Source organism: Gossypium hirsutum, chromosome D12, assembly GCF_007990345.1.
Source record: "Gossypium hirsutum isolate 1008001.06 chromosome D12, Gossypium_hirsutum_v2.1, whole genome shotgun sequence".
NCBI classification, from domain to species: Eukaryota; Viridiplantae; Streptophyta; class Magnoliopsida; order Malvales; family Malvaceae; genus Gossypium; species Gossypium hirsutum.
Window position 1 is genome coordinate 854,839 of NC_053448.1, and position 18,909 is coordinate 873,747.

An 18,909-nucleotide genomic window follows, 5' to 3' on the forward strand; every position below is an offset into this window, starting at 1 on the left:
GTTTTGGTCGAAATGGTTATGTTATTTTATTTAAAAAAAAACACTTGAAAATAAAAAAAAATACCACTGTATTAATATTTGGTACTTTGTAAAAATAATGAGTTCTTTGTAACGACTTGATTTTCAATGGTGTCGTAAAATTCAATTTCGGGCCGAACTAATTGAGTTGAATTAATAGATAGTTAAAAATAGAATAATTAAGTGTCAAATACGAGATAGAAAAGTTGAATTAGTGAGTGTGATTGAATTAAAACAATTAATAAAAATAGTACGGGGGCTAAATTGATTAGTGACTTAATTATAATAAGGCAAGTGCCTTAAATTGCAATTAAGTTAAGGTTATATTAGCAATTAAACCATTTGAAATAGATGATAATGCTTAAATGGTGAACTTTGTCATCATTGTCCACTAAATTAATCTTAAAATATAATAAGTGATTAGGTTAGATAATTAATTATGCTATATATAATGATTTTAAGTGGAGGGAGAGAGAATTTAAAAAGTAAAGCATCATTATCCTTCATTTTCTTTAATTCTTTTTTTGTAAAATTGTTGATTAATTTTAGAAGCCCATGCCATAAATCTATGAAATTAATAAGTTTGAGTTAGGTTTTCATTGTTAGAAAGTTTTCAAATCTTGATATAAACAGCTTGAATTCATGCATCAATATAGTTTAGCTAAGGAATGGAAAAATATGTCAGAAATGTAATAGGAATTAAAGAATTTAGTATGAATCATTTGATAAATTATGTATTGTTAAGGACTAAATTGTAAATGATAAAAACTATAAGGCTTAAGAATAAATAATGATTGTAGGAGGTCCTTGTACTATATTTATTAAGTCGGATTTAAATTCGATCAGGTATGTAACAACTCAGTTTTTAGTGGTGCCGGAATCTCGTTTCCGTAATTCGAGATTTAATCTTTATGAATGCTAGTATAAAAGTTTATTAAAGTTTGGTCTAGTAATTTTGTCAAATCGTTAGTTTATTAAGGTACATAGACTAAATTGTAAAAATTTTATCATTATAAAATTTTAATTGGATAAAGGACCAAATTGGTAATTAAACCAATTCTTATTAATAGATAGTGGAATATGTCGAAAGATTATGTTAATATAATTAAGATTATGTTAATTTAATTAAGTAATTAAGGTATTAATTATGGTATAAAAGGTAAAAAGGTGGAGAATTGTCATAAGTTCATCTTCTCCACCGCTCGTGAGCTTAAAACAAAGAAAAAGAGAAGCGTTTTGAGCTTTAAACATTCGGTCCCTCAAATTGGTAAGTTTTCAAGTCATTTTCTTATAAATTTTATGTTTTTGAGGTTGTGAGAGTTTGATTTAATTAGTCTATGTACTAATTTGTAAAACTATTAAAGTTTTTGAAAGTTGCCATTGATTATTTCTTAAAGAAATTGGTGTTGAATTGATAGATTTTAAACTTAGATGTGAAAAAGGACTAAATTGTAAAGTTTAAGTTGTTAGTTTTGTCCAAAATAGACCTGCTCATGGGCTGACCCGCTCGAAAAGTGGAAGGGTTTGGGTACAAATATAGGCTTGAAAAATGGGCTTGGAAAAAGTGGGAGGATTTGGGTAAAAACAGGTCGGGCCTCGAGTAAGGCTTTTTTAGCCCGAGCCAGCCCGACCCAACCTGAATATGCAAAAAAAAGCTATTTTTTACTACTTTATTGTTATTTTATTGTTGTTTTTCACTATTTTGCTACAATTTCACTATTATGTTGCTATTATTTTATTGTTATTGTATAACTCTTGTTTTATTATTAATTTTGTTACTATTTTAGAGGCATTTGCTTGTTAAGTTGCACATATCTTAGTGTTATTTTAGTATACATATTTTTTTATTTTATATTTAATTTTTTCGGAGACATTTATTTTTATAGTTTTTAGTATTTTTGATGTATTATATTTTTAAAATAAATTATATAAAAAATTAATAAGGCCCGGGCCCGAGTTTTAGCATTTTTATTCGAGTCAGGCTTAGGAAAACAAGTCTAAAATTTTGGCTGGGCCTGGCCCGACCTGACCCATGAACACCTCTAGTCCAAAAGGACTAAAGTGTATAAATTTTGATATTGATGTGAAATTTCTGTAACTATTGATAATAGAGGGCCACAGAAAGATGTGATTGAGATTGCTTTCGAAATCGAAGCTCAAAATTGAAAATTATTGTTATTTCGGTTTTACGGACTAAATTGAATAAAATGCAAAATTTTAGGGGCATTCGAAAAATAAAATTGGACTGATTTGTAATACGATGTTATAAAATGTTTGGAATTGATAAATTGAACCAAATTATTGTATAGATTGTTGTTTTGCCTGGTAAGATCATATGAAACTTTTTTGTTTCCTGTTATAATTGAATTTTAATTATTTTGCTTATTAGTTTAAGTGAATTTGGTGATTTTGGCATCAATTGGACTAAATTATAAAGTATGAAAAATGTGATATTTATGAACAGGTACAAGGTACCAAAATGGAAATGGAATTTTTATAAAATTGGTATGACATGTATATGCTGTTATAGGAATTGAAATGATATGATTACAGTAATAATGCTCGTGTGAACTTAGTAAAGGATTAGGATACGTAAGACATGCCATTAGGGTCTAATATGGAATCGATCAAGAATTTACATGGTTATATGAGACCTAACAGTTGTTGCGGATTCTCAGTTTATATGTATCATTGATTTAGTCTGGATTGGTAACCTCGATACAATGTCAGCTTGTGTGAGCAAATTCATAAATGTCAGCTTGTATGAACACTATTGACCCGTGTATCTGAGTTTGGTTTACTAAGGTTCTTTCGAGTGAAAATGCAACTTAGTGGAAATAGAATTATTGAAATGGATTGAATATGAATTAAACTATATATGCTTTCTAATAGATTATTAATTGGTTGGTACATATTACCAAATTGAATGGTTATATATGATTTGTGTTATAAGTTCTTGATATGTAAATTGACTAACCGTTGGTTGTATATGATGGTTTGCATATGATGTTACAAAATATGTCAAATGATGTCATGTTAAATACCAATGTGTTTTAAATGTTAGTTTGTTGAAATGTCAAGGTAAGTTAAGTAAATTTCATATGGACTTACTAAGCATTTAATATGCTTACTCTGTTACCTCTCTTTTCTTGTAGATTGTCAACTTGCTGAACGTGTCAAGCAGATCAACAAGAAGCTCACACTATCCCGTTTCTGATTTTGTAGTTTCTCAATCATTTAAAAGTTTGGTTTTATGGCATGTATATAGGTGTTATGTATTTGTTAACCTTGAATGATGACATAGCTTGAAATCCATTTTATGCATAACTTTGCATAATGGTAATGCTTGTCGAGATGGTATGCTTTTGGTAAATGGTATGAGTTGTATGTATGGCATTTGAAATGACATTTTTGGATGTGAATTGATAGTGATAAAGATGGTATTCGGTTAATGGTTTGACATATATACTTTGATAAATGAATGATATGTCTAAAGGTTGTTTAGATGTTATTAGTTTATGTGAAGATGAATATGGTTATCTGTACTTGTTTAGTTATGTGTATGGAATGTTTTAATTCAGGAAAACTAGTCAATTGTGCTCAAAATGTGAAGGTTATATGGCAGTCTTGAAATGGGCACCAAATGACTCAAATTTTACTAAAAACAGAGTTCATGTCCCGATAAGAAATCTTTCTCATCACAACGTCGGCAGACAGCGAGTCACATCGCGATGTCGATTGACCTGAGGTCACGACGTGACAAACTATTTGACAATGTCACGAAATGGAGGATGTGACGTCACGACGTCGACTAGAAATTTTGGAACTTTACAATTTGGTCATATTTTGTGCTCAGGTCAACAAAAGAGCTTTCGTAAGCTCGATTGAGACTCAGAACAATGCTTATCGTAATGTAAATGTGTTTATGACATGAATGCATGATTGAATGAATTATTTGCTTTATATTTGATGGTAGATTAATCCAAGTATTCATTATTGTATCTGATTTGATTAAGAGGGATTAAAATGTAAAAATGATATATTGAATATGTATTCAATTGATACTAGACATTGATTTTAGTGAGGCATGATCTTGTTATGTTAAATTAGATGCAAATACCCTGAGGTGCATCGGAAATTATATTGAATTATCGAGTAAAGCATAGATGAGAACCAGTTGAAATGATACATAAATTATTAATATATGCATATCTTTGATATTAGCATGAAATGGCTAGTTGGTTAGCTTGAGTTAATATGTTATTTAAATTTAGTTATGTTTATAATTGAATTCGAGTTATGTTAGCACCACCGAGTATACTTGACTCAGCGTACGGATTTATTTGTTTTCATGTGCAGATCTTGGATAAAGCTAAAGAAATCTTGCGGTTAAGCATCCAAGCCTCAAGCTCAACTTGGAAGTCATTGCAATATGTATTTATATGTTTTAAAGTCATATGACATGTACCTAAGTTGATTGACTTATAACTTAACTTAGTTATGGCACTTTTGGCAGTTGACCTATAATATTAGTTTAGTTGAATTTCATCTTTTGATCAATAGTTACTTGGGTTTAATTATGTGAGTTTGAATGCGTTAATTGGTTGGTTTAGTTATGATGTATTGAAGGTTAAAATTTGGTATTGTTTGAATATATTTAGATAGGTCAATTGGATGAATATGATTTGTGGTACATTTTAGGTGTGTTTGAGTTCAATTGTTTAAGGTTTTGAACATTTAAAAATGCAGGATTTTGACCATTTGGTCATTAAGTCTCGAGATAGGAAGAACAAATTTCACTTAAACTTTTCATTCTATAGTCTGAGGTCTCGAGACATACTTGTATAGTCTTGAGACAGATGACCTTTGTATCGAGACAAAAGAATATTGAAACTAAACAGATTTTACCTTGCTCTAGGTCTTGAGACAGGAACCACTGGCCTCGAGACATTCAAACATCAAAGTAAAAATAGGACAACATGAGAGATTGGTCTTGAGACCTAGTCTCGAGACATAAAAGACCTTGCCTCGAGACATAACATGTAATGTCTCGAGACATGTTGACTTTGAAGCCAAAAATTCTAAAATAATTTATGACCTATCTCGAGACATAACATTTGAGTTTGAATTCAAGTCTTAAATCTAAAATCAACTCGTATAACCCCGTAAATTGATGAAATGAATTCAATGAGTGCATAAATACAATCATATGAATTATTTGATGATTGAAGTTGAATGTATTTTTGTTTTAGTAATTTAAGTTGCTTCAGCGATGTAATGTGACATCACACATTTGAATTTGGCGGTTAGGTCAAGTGTGGGGTGTTACAATTCCCACCTTTGGCCCATAGCGAGTCGAAAGGACCTGTAAATCTAAGGCCTCCTAAAGAAGGTGGACATGAACAAAGACAAGAACCTGAAAGAGAATAAAGAGTTGAACCGAAGCAAGTGTTTGCTAGGGAAGGAAGGTCAACACAAAAGACTTTTTTTCCAAACATTAAATCAGTTTCTTTATTCCTCATCTGCCTCATGTTCCTTCTGCACCTGAAATTCAACCTCAACCTAAACCTCCCTTATTTTCTTATTTTAGCTTCAATGTTTGAATGTCTCGAGACAATGGGTTATTGTCTCGAGACTTGGACCAGGACAAAACTAATTTAGCTTCGATATGCCCTTATCTTAAGACAGAGGCCACTCTATTTTGAGGCATAAGTCAAGTTGTCTCGAGACCTATAAGGTTGGTCTCTGGACCAAGTCTAATGTAACATCCCATATAGTAAAATTTATTCTTAAAGTCTTAAGACATGTTCTTCCTGTCTCGAGACTTTATGATAAATTAGCCTAGGTTGAATGTTTCAAAGTGACTAAATCATATCCAAAACTTCTTCAAACATACCTAAACATTACACAAACTCAAATGAACCAATTGGCACATGCAAAATACATTTAAACATCATCAAACCATAACAATTTCATGCATCAAAGCATAACCAACTAATTTGCATAATTCACACCTATATAAACAAACACGAATGACTGCTAATTAAAGGATGAAATTCAACTTCAAAGACCTTATAGGTCAAGTACCAAATATGCCAAAATATTAACTTAAGCAACAATCTCAAATAACCTAGGTACATGTCATATAACCAAAACACATAAATACGTACAAAAGAGGTAACAAGATGTTTCCCAGGCTGAGTTGTTGAGTTGAAGCTTGACTACTTCTAATCCACGTCAACTCTCATCCGAAACTTGTACATGGAAACAAACAATACAGTACATTGAATATTGAATACTCAGTAATGCTAATATAATCGAAAATCAATATATTAATATTAAATTAAAGCAAATATATGAATCTGACATCAACTATATTACTTTACTTTATCACAATATCAATAATCATATAATTTCCAAACTTTCTCGTTTGATACTTATTTCAATATCTCATAATTTCATATCGTGATGTGTTCAATATTTCAACATGTCATACATTATCATTTGCAATACTTACTCATTTCGACCCTTATAAATCGACGATAGACATTAGGGCGAATACTTTTATCTGTGTAACGAGTAAGTCCACGACCCTCTTGGAATTGAGACTACTCAATCTGAATGTCAATATATGTCCATGAATCTTCGGAAATTGGGATTGCTCACGACCATCTGGGAATTGGGGCTAATAAATCACTGATATTGGTGACCCTATGGCATGCCAACTATACTCAAATTACGTCTAACATCGTATAACGGGCATGATCAATATTATCACAATTATAACATAATTCAACATGATATCAAGATCTCAATAACATATATACATCTATATCAAACATATATGTACGTGCATGCGCGCATATATATAAATCACAATTTAATCACTCATAGTTCAATTTCGACAATCACAACATCAAATTCATCATCTCTTATTTTTTTGGGGAAAGATACGATTACCTGGACATTTATTTCATATTTGTTTATAACGTCTTACTAGACTATGAACGAGTTATTGAAAGAGAATTATAGAAGCACAAACTAGAAATGACTATTTGTCAACGACTTTGGCTTTCCTTTTGTCTCGAGCCGATCCTACATTGTCTTCAGCTATGAAATTAAACTCGAATACAGAAACTCATTAATCACATAATTCGAACATAATCTACAGTCATTTAAACATGAATACATTTATTACAATTTAGTCCTTTGAATTCCTAATGCTTGAAACACTCGTACCTCATTATTTACCCAATCGAATTAAAAAAATAAAAACCAATGGCTATGCGATCTCCTCTAACTCATATTATTAGTGGTAAAATTATTTACTAAACCATGGATCAATTTCATACTAAGGACTTGTTCTAAACTTCAGTTTATTTTAGTCACTTTGTAATTTAGTCTTTGTACTATTTACTTTACTATTTACTTTAATGACTTAATCAGTTTAATTACTAATTATTTCTATTTCTTAACCCATATTTGTCTCTTAACTTTCCAAACAGTTCGTGTTATTAAATTCGGTCTAAAATCGGATTGTTATATATACAAGACATATATATAAGTGTCTCGTTACAGACATTTATAAGGTTGAGTAAGTAGTGGGATTGATGTGCAAATATTGCTATAGGGATGGATTTTTTTCGGAAGCATATCTATTATGGCGGAACCTCAATCCTTTATTTCAAGAATACTACTGGCGAAATATTGCCCCCGACATTTGGAAGAGTAACTTAAAAGGAGGCGACATTTGTTTGCAGGGAATTGACATTCAAATTTGGGATGGTGGAAACGAATCGATTGTGGACAATGGATTATCCCTACTCTAGGAATATCAACATCGAATCTACGCTCATAGGATGGAAGGAATTATGGTCCAGATCATTCTCCTTGTTCCAACAGGGTGACAGATTTGTTTGAAAGTTCAACTACTCAGGTAATCTCACGGTCAAAGAGGCTAACAAATGGCGTATAAAACTATCTGCAACAACTGTTATCGATTCTCGTTGCCCACTGTGTTTCACGGAAGATAAAACACTAGGCTATCTTTTGCACGAGCGGTCTAGTTCATACCCAAAAGCTACAGGCTTCTGATATACAGGAATGGATTGCAAGTTGGGTGGGGGATTTAAAATTTGATGGGTATGAGTATGACCGCCATTTTAAATACAGAAAATTCATTATTACTCTTTGGCAAATCTGGATCCAAAGCAAATCCGTCTGCTTTTCGAGCAACACCGCTAACCCTTTACAGACTGTTCATGCAATTTCAGGATATTGCAAGTACCTTTGTTCAGTATATCAAACCGAGGAAACCAACGCTAACACCAGAGTCAACCAGGAATCCTTTTTATCTCCAAACCAATCCCTGCTCCCCTCAAATACACCTGTGAGTCACCTCTTAGCGTTACCGTTGCCGCAAACAGAAACAGGTCAGGCAAACGATCAACCCCAATATCATCAGACAAAGAACTTCAGCAGGTTCCAGATTGCAATGCAAGTTGTTCCTACGCCAAGCTTCACTGCATCTACAGGGATTAGGTATAGATCAAGCAACTTCCATGACAACAACTCGGCGATAGAACAAATTACTCAAAAAATAGAAAGTTAACTGGAAGTTGCCTCTGTGATCAAATATTCAAACCCTTTTAGAATCAATCCATGTTTGTCTAAATGTACTTGGAGATTAGGACTCATCTTGATATATTTTCTATTTTCTTTTGACTATGTATTAAAAAAAAAAGTGACATTCATTATAACAGCATAAGGGCTGATTTTTGGGCTACAAGTCCAGTATGTGTTGAAATTCATTTGATATTTATGCTTTAAGTTAATGCCTTAGTCTCTATAGTGAAGGATGGCTTAGTTAGTTTAAGCAATAATCCTATCCAGTAGTGTAGATATGCTTCTTTTTTTATTTATTATTTTGGCATAATGTCAAATTTAGTCCTTAATGTTTATATCTTTTGTCAATTTAATCTTTATTTTTTTTAGCTAAATTTGGCCCTCAAGCTTTTGAAAAGAGTCAAATTTGACTATTAGCCTTTTGAGAAAGAGTCAAATTGATTCTTTTAAATAAAAATATTGGCTAAAATGTTCTGCAAGGCAATCCATGTGTATTTCGTCCTACTTTTTTTTTTAATTTTAATAAACTTTTTATATTTATTTTGGATTTAGTTTTTGTTTTTATAATTTTTAAATTATTTGTTAATGTGGCATATAAGTCAAATAGTGTTATGTTAGTATGAAGTTCATGATGATTACCAAGCGGGTTATCACGTCAATTTCATCAAAAAAATTAATTTTTTTAGTTAATATTTTCGTTAAAAGATAACTTGATATTTTTTGAAAGATTAATAACTAAATTTAGATAATAATAAAAAAAGAATAATGACCAAATTGATAGAAAATATAGATGTTGAAGGCTAAAATTACAATTATGCCTATTATTTTCGGCTAGGGGTCCAAGCTTTTGCCTGTTTAGCCTTTCTGGACAAGGGCCCATGTTTTGAAGGGATTTTGTGTTTTCTATTTTCCTAATTGTAATTACAAATATCATTCCCACCTCATAGTTGTATTATTTTTATTGTCATAAATATTATATTTAATATTTTTTATACATAAATTTATATCATTTAAATACAACTCACACTACTAAAACTATTACACAGTGTTAGATTGTGAATTGACCAAAGACAGGACATGGTTCATTTTAGAAATTACAAACATTATTATTACCACATATTTTTATTTATTTAAATAAAGAATATATATATAGGTTAATTCTACACAACACCCTTAAACTATTATCAATATTTTAAATTAGTCCCTAAATTTCAAAGCATTAATTGAGTCCTTAAAGTGTTATCATTGTATCGATTAGGTCCTTGCCTTATCCTAATTGTCAATTTTGTTGTTAAATACTAGTTCGGATCTGACGTTCATCAAATTGTAAATAAGTGTGCGTTTGTTGCATGAACAACTTAAATATAACATCTTAAAAAAAAAAGAAAAAAAGACAATGTTAATAAAATTAGAAGAGTATTTCTTTTAACATTAGGTCTAAGTTGTCTGTACAATAAATATACGTGTATTCAACATCAAATTTCGAATCTCAACCATAATTCAAGCTGCAAAAGAAAAGCTAGGGTTCTTCCCTTGGCTTATGTATGTATGTAGGTAAATTTCATGCATCAATAATTTCAATTTAGCAGCAAAAAGAAAAAGAAAAAGGCTCTTCATTGGTTCTTCTTCTTGAGATGGAGAAAGATTGTCAGTGCAATGGGATCAAGTGTTGCTGTCAATGTCCAATGACTGTCTACTCGTGGCAAAAAAAAAAAACAGCAGCTCAAAACTTAAAAACACATTCAGACGAGAGCTGGCTGTGTTGCAGCAGATGTAAAAGAAAAAAATATATTATTTAACGATTAACATGTTGTCCTACAACACCGCAAGGAAGCCATTGGTAATAACCCCATTACCATTTTGCTTCCCAGATTTTGACACCCTCGAAATACGGTTGAAGATTGAACTATGTCTATGTCGGAGCTATCTCTAATATTTGTACTCTAAATATTGCAGGAAACATGCGGAAACATGTTTGGCTAGGAACAACATGGCTTTTCTTTTAACCTATTTCTTAGTTTTCAGTGTTATTGTTTTAAATAAATATAAGGATTAATATACTATTTGGTATACGAGTTTAATTTTAATAGTTCAATTTAGTAATCAATTTTTTTGTCTTAATTTGGTACATTAAATTTGGTTTCAATGTTGAATTTGATATTTAGACCAAATAGCATCATGTAGTTCAATGAATATTTGGCGCACGTGTTCTAGTAAAAATATATATAGATACTTAATTGTATAAAAAAACTCAAGTATCATACTGAACATTAAAGTCAAATGTATGTATTTAACTAAGACAAAAATAATCAAGTATCAAATAGATTAAAAAAAAACTTAAGTACCAAAATAAACACGGAAGTCAAACTCCAATATTAAATTAGGATAAGAAAAACTCAGATACCAAATTGTACATCAAAACCGAACTCAAATACAAAAAAAGTGAGAAAAGTGAAAACCCAGATTTGCTCCACTTAACCAAACACATAAGAACAAACATCATAGTTAAATGTTGATGTGTGTTGGATAGATGTAGTGTTTTCCCATCCTTTATTATTGTCTCTCTGTTTTCATGAAAATTAAATGAATAAATAAGTAAATAAACTTTTGTGTGGAAATTTTCATTATTCTCATGTGAACCCAACTATTCCAATTCATGAAAAAGGAACAAAAAGAGAAATCTTTTAAGACTCTCCAATTTTCTCTTCTTCTTCTTCTTCTTCTTCTTTTTTTTTTGAGCTTTTCAGTGGGATATTCTTTATCTTATAAATTTAGAATGTAAAAGAAAAAATCAATTTATAAGACAACACAGATCCAAATTGACTCGTGAAATCATTTATTATTCTGATACACTCACAAAACAAAAACATATTAAGAAGCCAACGAAGAGCCACCCACTTTTCAAGAAAAATTGTTAGTTGTTGGTGGAGCTTCATTAACAACAAGCACCATCATCTATCCATCACAACTTGTGAAGTCAACAAACGTATCCACAAAATAGATTTGTAAATTAAAAAAAAAAGCACATGAAGTGAACGAGGAGAAGAAAAAAAAATTAGTTGGAGGGAGAAAAAAGATAAAAAGGTAACCAGGCAAACAAAAGAGAAGTCGAGAAAAAAGAATTTTTTAAGATTTCGCAAGATAATAAAAACAAATATTCACCTTTTTTTGTCTTTTTTTTAAAGGGTTTTTTTTTGTCTTTTTTAAATGTGTAAAAAGTCATCAAACTGTAAAAAATTATCCGTGTATATATCACGATATCACATGTTTAAGAAAAATGGAATCATTTCAAATTATTTCATCGAATAAATAAAAAAAAGGGGCAAAACTCAGGATTAAAAATACACATTTAAATAAATATATATAGCAAATAGACTAAATTCAATAAAAAGATATAATACAGGGACCTTTTATAAAATTTAACTATAAGAAAAAGGAAAAAAGAAAATTCTGAGCAATCAATCTTTTCCATTTCCCTTTTCTGGAGTTATATCTATAACATCAAACCTTTTTCTTGTATTTTCTCATGCTTTTATTTTTTATTTTATCTATCACTTGATGTGTTTGATAGGCTACCATTAGGGAAAAAAACCCATTAAAATGTGTTTAAAATTTAAAAACCTTATAAATTGATTGACATATCAATTTTCATCACATTTCCAAATATCTTTTTACAATTTCAATAAATTTTAATAAAAAATTATCAACGGCAATAATGATTTAACTAAAATGTTAATAAATTTTAACGGTATTAATGAGTGGATTAATATTTTTTTCTTAAAATTAAAAAAAAAGAGTAAATAATTTAAATATAAAGATTAAATTTCAAAGTTTACTAAAGTACAAGGACTGATGTAAAAATTTGAGCAATAATAATAAATGTAAAAAAAAAGAATGTGTGTGTGAAAGGGGCAAAGGTTGAAGTCGGCAAGCAAAGACTAAAAAAAGAAAATAAAGTAGAATATTATGAGGCAAAGTAAATTAAGGATTTTGTCCCCAGACTATGATTTAAGCAAAAAGGCAAATTTGTTGATAATGATTCTTTATTTTGTCGTATTAGGGAATAATTTTCAAAAGACATAAACAGCTAATTTACAATGCCCACAGCCCACAGCTTCATAATAAGACAAATTAAAATTAAAATTAAAAAAAAATCAAATTGGCCATTGGAAATCTAAACACTAATTAATATTTTAAATTAACACAAAGCATATATTCTAAGCAAAAGCCTAGAAAGTCAATTAAAACACAGACAAGGTTCCTTGTCTTTATCCTTACTTGCTCTTTCTCCTACCACTTAGTGCCCATTAAACCATCCAAATCCAATACTCTTGTGGTCCCTTATTATAGAGTACTTCCAAAATTCCCAATCACTGTTTGATGCAGAAAACTTGGTTTGGGGATAAACAAGAGAGGGTTTTAATTTGTTTAGGGTAAACAGCTAAGAAATTGGAGACTGGCATTCAATCAAGTTGCTACCATGAATCATCATATCATATATTTAAAGTTAATGTAAGTAGTTGAATTTTCTACTTAGCTGACAAGTATTTATTAGAGTCGAAATGATTAGTTGGAATGTTGATCCACATAAATGATGCCAAAATTTCATTTCGTTTTCTAGTAGGGAGGGTTTCAGAGTTGGCCACTCAACATTTTAACTTGGTAAACAAGTATCCACTTATTAGGTCATTTATGGTTATAATATGAAGAAACATTAAAGAATCACTGTCCTTACAACACTATAGTTCCAAGTACTTCACCATTGCCATGCCTAACAGACAAAAGGGTTTGCTTGTCTGAAACCCAGAAACAATGTTTGGACATGGAACAAAATCTTTATATTTAGGATTTATGTATACGCTGACTGTAGTTACGGTTAAGTGGAGACTATTAACAGTTAGGGTTGACGAAGTTCTTTATCTCCTCCATGAGGCAATAGAAGTGATTGTTGTTCGGCAAGAAGTAGAACCCGATCGTAGCCTTCTCTAGGAAGAGAAGTTTCACCTCTTGCCCGGATTTTTTAAGCCCTTCAACATATGCCAATTGCCAATCTTGAATGAGGTCCAAACCGGCCACGACAACAAGACTTTTGGGGAACTTAAGCCCTTCGAGGTTTCGACCCCGGGAACCAAATGGATTACAAGCTGGATGGTCTCTATCTTCCCCTTCTGGTAGATACGCTCTCCAATACCAGTCGCGGTCGTGCAGCGTGACAAAATACTTCCCATCCAATCGTTTTTCGGATTCCGTTCTTTTCTGCCCACCAAACATCGGATGAAGAAGAATGTTACCTAATACCTCGACATCAGCTTCGGCCGCTCTCACGGCTACATGGTGAGCTATATTTCCACCAGAACTATCACCAGCCAAGTAGACATGGACATTAGAATCCTTCCCACTTTGAAGCCAAGTTCTTGATTTAACCCACTTAAGAGCCGCCCAACCATCATCGTACGCGCAAGGGTATCTATGTTCAGGCGATCGGCGATAATTTACAGACACCACAACGGCCTTACAAAGGCTAACGAGGCGTCTACAAAAGGTGTCATAGATAGCACTATTAGCGGAGGAATGAGTGAAGCTTCCACCATGGAAGAACACTATGACAGGAATAATCTCAGTTGTGCTCAAAGGTTTCTCAAGGTCTACCATGCCCCATTGAGCCTCATTCAACGAAGAAGGCTGATAAACCCGGTTTAGAAGACCAGTGGCACCGTCGACATGGTCGAAGGAGAAAACCCCATCGACAGGGTTTATATTGGCAGGGACTCTACGGTCAAGGAACTCGGATAAATCTCGGTTGAAGGTTCCATCAGGACGGCGTTGTAGATTGTAAGCTAGCTTGAAATTGGAAATGAGGACCCATGTATTCAATGGAACAACCCTCTAAAAAAATCAAATCCAAACAATTAGGAGCTTTGATCATCAATAATAACATCAACCCCCCCCCCAAATAAACAAGCAAGCAATGAAATTCAAAAATCTCCAAATCAAACTTAAATTTCAAATTTCAAACCTTTTTGTTCAACATATCAGACTAGGATATAATTTAACACAATCCCACAAATTATTCAGTCAACAAAAGCTCATAATTAGACAAAAATTCGGTTAAACCCAACAATCAAACACCCCCCTCCCAGAAGGAAAAAAAAAGGTCAAATCTATGGAAACCCAAGTTGAAACGAAAGTCAAATACCCCATGACACCAACTTTGCTAGAAATTAATAATAAAAAAAAAACAAGTCATCAGATCAATTCAATCTTCCAAAAATATATATATACCTTGGATTCATTGAGGTTGACTTCATTGCTACCGGCCATGGCCGAACAGAAGGAAAGCAAAAACAAAAGGTTTTAAAGAAAACCCCCAAGAAAGGAAATGAAACTTATCTTCCCAAAGAAAGCCTCATAACAAGAAGAAAGAAAGAAAAAAAACACTAAAAAGTAAGAGTATTATTGTTTGGTTCCGGATTTTTCTTTTTCTTTTTTTTTTTGCTCTTTTGTACTGGAGTCTCTATACTCTCCCTCTTTTCTTTGGCTTTTTTTTTTTTGTTCTGAACAAGAAGAGACACTTCCTTTCTGAAGAAAAAAAGAACCCAACACCACTAAATAGAGGGAGAGAAATGGAAGGGAGAAAGAGAGGAAAATAACAGAGAGAGGACGCAAAGATATGTGTGTACGTGTGTCTACCTATATAATGTTTAAAGAAAGTAAGTATATAAAATATACAAAAGAGAGAGAGAGAGAGGGAAAGGAAGTTTTTTTTTTTTTAGTAAAAAAAAAGAGTCAAAGGAGAGGGAAGAGAAATGACGGAGGAGAACGGAGACGATAGAGACGACAAAGCGGGGCGGCCGAATTATACTGTTCATTGTGGGTCCTACATTCTTCTCTTGTAGGCTTAAACTCGGATTGAGAATTGAATGAGTCTTCGTTCCAAAAAATTTATTAAATTGGTTTATCTCAAAATTAGTTTAAATCAGTTGAATTAAGCAATTAAATTAATTTTTTTATTTTTAAATAATTTATTTAATTAAACCGAATAAATTAATTAGACTAGCAAACCAGATTAGCCCAATTTTAAAAATTAGCAGTAATTACATCGTTATTGTATTTCGTTAATTGTATATAAATTTATTTAATATAATAACAAATTTAGCTCATAAATTTTACCCATGTTTATTTTATTATATATTTTATGTGGATATATTTAGATTTTTTTAAAATTTAGATTTTGTAATTTTTTTTAAAAACAAGACGAAATTAATATAACATTTAAGCATCGAAGACTTAATATTTAAAATTGGATTTATATGTTTTTATACATGCTTCACATTAATTCGATTTATGATTAGACTGATGGAAGGATCTGATCAACATAATGCTATTAATATTTTAAAGATTCGACTGCGTCGTTGAAATATTGGGACTAATTTAAAACATAGATCATAACTTGGGGATGTACGATGTAATTAACCTTTATGCTTGTGTTCATTTGAATCTTCAAACTATGGCTATTGCCACTCCTCTAGTTCGATTTTTTTTTCATCTATTTGTTTCTTTCCTGTTCATTTCTTTGAAAATGAGATATTTTTATTTTCCAAATGGGTCCTTTTTGGAATTTTATTTTGTTCTAAGTCCTATCCTATATGAGTTTTGTTTTGACATATTTCATTTTTTATATATTTTAAAGTATATCTATTTAATTTTAATTTTAATTATTCATATTTAACTAATCATCTTTAATAACAATGAGTAAAAAAATCTTTAGAAAAAACTATGTTAAAAATATTATTTTCTATCGGAAATCTGCGCACAAATTTTTTGTCACTTCACGCGTGGTTTAATCGACTATTTATTATTGTACATTTTGAAGTTAAAAGTTGAGAAATAAAAACACATGATTTTCACCGCATAGGTTTAGTATCTAAATGCTCAATCTTCGTTAATACTCTTAAGGTCTCATTCGTGATTATTTATTACTAATAATTGTATCACATGTATATACATATAAAAATCATGTATTTAGAATACAAATGTGCATGTAAAATAACATTTAACTCAATCGTTAACTTGAAATTAATAAAAATATAATAATGTGGGTGAAAAGGTGTGAAAAAATTTAAAATATATATCAAAATCAAAATAAAACTTCGGTTCAAATAGTAAAGTTTAGGTTTTATAAAGGCTAAATTTTGCTATTAGTTCTTGTACTTTAGGGAAGTTGTAGATTTAGTCCCTGTACTTTTATTTGATCATTTTTAGTCTTTGTACTTTCAAAGTCATTGTACTTTACAGAATTTGAAATTTTAGTCTTGACCCAAACAGTATAAATTAAATTCGTTTGGTTAAATTTAATTACTAGTCCTGTACTATTCATACAGTTGTAAATTTAGTCGATTTTCTTCAATTGGTCCTTTTTCTTAGGCATCTAACTAACACCGTTAAAATATGCTAACAGGCCTGCTCTTGACATTTTTGGGCCTCTAGGCAAAACAATAAAATGGGGTTTTAGATTCCTTAAAAGTTAGAGAAAATTTTTTCTAGATCCCTTAAAAGTTGATAAAAATATTTCTGAGCCCTTAAAAGCTAAAAAAAAATGGCCCCTTAAAAATTGGAAAACAATATTTTTGACCCCTTATAGTCATTGGGCCCTAGTCGGCCGCACCTCCAGACAACCCTTAAGACTGGGCATGTATGCTAACGTGACACTGACAACCAAAAGCATTGTGACATGTGACAGCCTCATATTTTGACAAGTGATATATTTTTTTGTCACGCTTCAAATGTGATACATGTCATTATGCTATTAGTTGTCAGTAGTACATTATCATATTTTAAAATACATAAAAAAAATATCAAGTTAACTTACTATTTTTAACTTTCTATACCAATTAAGCTCAAAAATTTTTATATACAAATTACTAAATTCAGGTATCTCGATATATATTAATCTAAAAAAATTTTATTACATATAATTCAACCAGTCAAAGTGTTAAATTTTATATTTAACTATGGCTTTTTTATTTTTTTATAATTGCATCCGAGATGGAAAAGTGAAGGGATAATTGCACAACCCTTCTTATATTCTTTATTCCACAAAAATCTGTACTTGAGGTTTGGACGATAGAATACGTATTTGAACAGAATCGATAATATTTCTTTTTCCAGGGAAAAAAATGCAAAAGGGAAAGTACTACTTCAAATATCACTTCAGACAGGTTCTGAAAATTTATTTTTTAAAATAAAAGACAGTTTCTGGAAATAGCCAAAACCTAGCCGTGGCAATAGCTGCACTAAACAGCAATTTTTTTCGCTAAAAAACAAAACAATAAAAAAAAGGAAGAAAAAGCAAAGAAAGGAGACAAGAGTTTCCTGCGTGCGGCCGACGCAAAGGCACGTGGCGACAAAGGGTTCCGTCTCGACTCTTTTAGTCTTTTGTCCGAAAACCACCGTCGGAAATACCTAAGTTACCCTCGTTTCCCCCACGGAAACCACGAAACAGCCACTGAGAACGACATGTTTTTTGTCCGGTAGTGTAAAGCGCGTGACGGCATGTTTTTTGTCAGAGCCTGGGAGACTAACAAGGCTTTTGCCTTTCCTTTTTTTTTTTTCTTCTCTTTTTTATTTTTAATTATTTAATATAATTTTTTCTAGGGTCATCTAATGTGGGCTTTGGATTTTGTCGCATTCTACGGAAGCATGTTTATCTATCAATCGTGGGATTTGGACACGTGGCATTCTCTGGAAAGTCCTATTATTGGACGGGCCCCATTTGAACACACTCCCTTCGAAGATCTCACTCACAGAAACACAATGTTTTCAATATGGAATTTATTAAAAAATTACTTTTTTTTAAAAAAAGTAAAAGCTTTAAAAATGTATTGTGACCCCCTGCGGTTCCAGAACCTATAAGCCCTGTGAGATCGCCACGTGATCTCGTCTTAGCTTGTTTTTTTGCGGTTGATTGATAGTTTCTTGTGAGAGCTCAACTAAAATTTTAAGCTATTTACTAAGTGTAGGTTCGGTTTAGCTTAAAAAATAAGTTTCAAATTTTACACAAGCTTGACCCGAATAAAAATATTAAAATTTAGATACTATTCGGGCCAGGCCAAAAATGTCTTACCCAAGGCCGGACCTGTTTTATAAACGGGCCTTATTTTTTTGTCGAAACTCATTTTTCGAGCCTATATTTTTGTCCAAACTGACCTTCAATCAGGTCTAAACATACTTATGTGGGTCCCAACTAAAATTGAATCTCCGCTGTTG

General features: G+C 31.5%; 1 protein-coding gene across 1 annotated transcript; it reads right to left on the reverse strand.

The window, feature by feature from the left end:
* Positions 1 to 13,302: 13,302 nt before the first annotated feature.
* LOC107936899 (gibberellin receptor GID1B) lies at positions 13,303 to 15,465 on the reverse strand. The gene is made up of 2 exons (XM_016869682.2): positions 14,926 to 15,465; positions 13,303 to 14,529 (listed from the first exon to the last, which is right to left on the reverse strand). The coding sequence occupies exons 1-2, from the start codon at positions 14,962 to 14,964 to the stop codon at positions 13,534 to 13,536; spliced, it is 1,035 nt and encodes a 344-aa protein (XP_016725171.1). The 5' UTR covers positions 14,965 to 15,465; the 3' UTR covers positions 13,303 to 13,533.
* Positions 15,466 to 18,909: the final 3,444 nt, after the last annotated feature.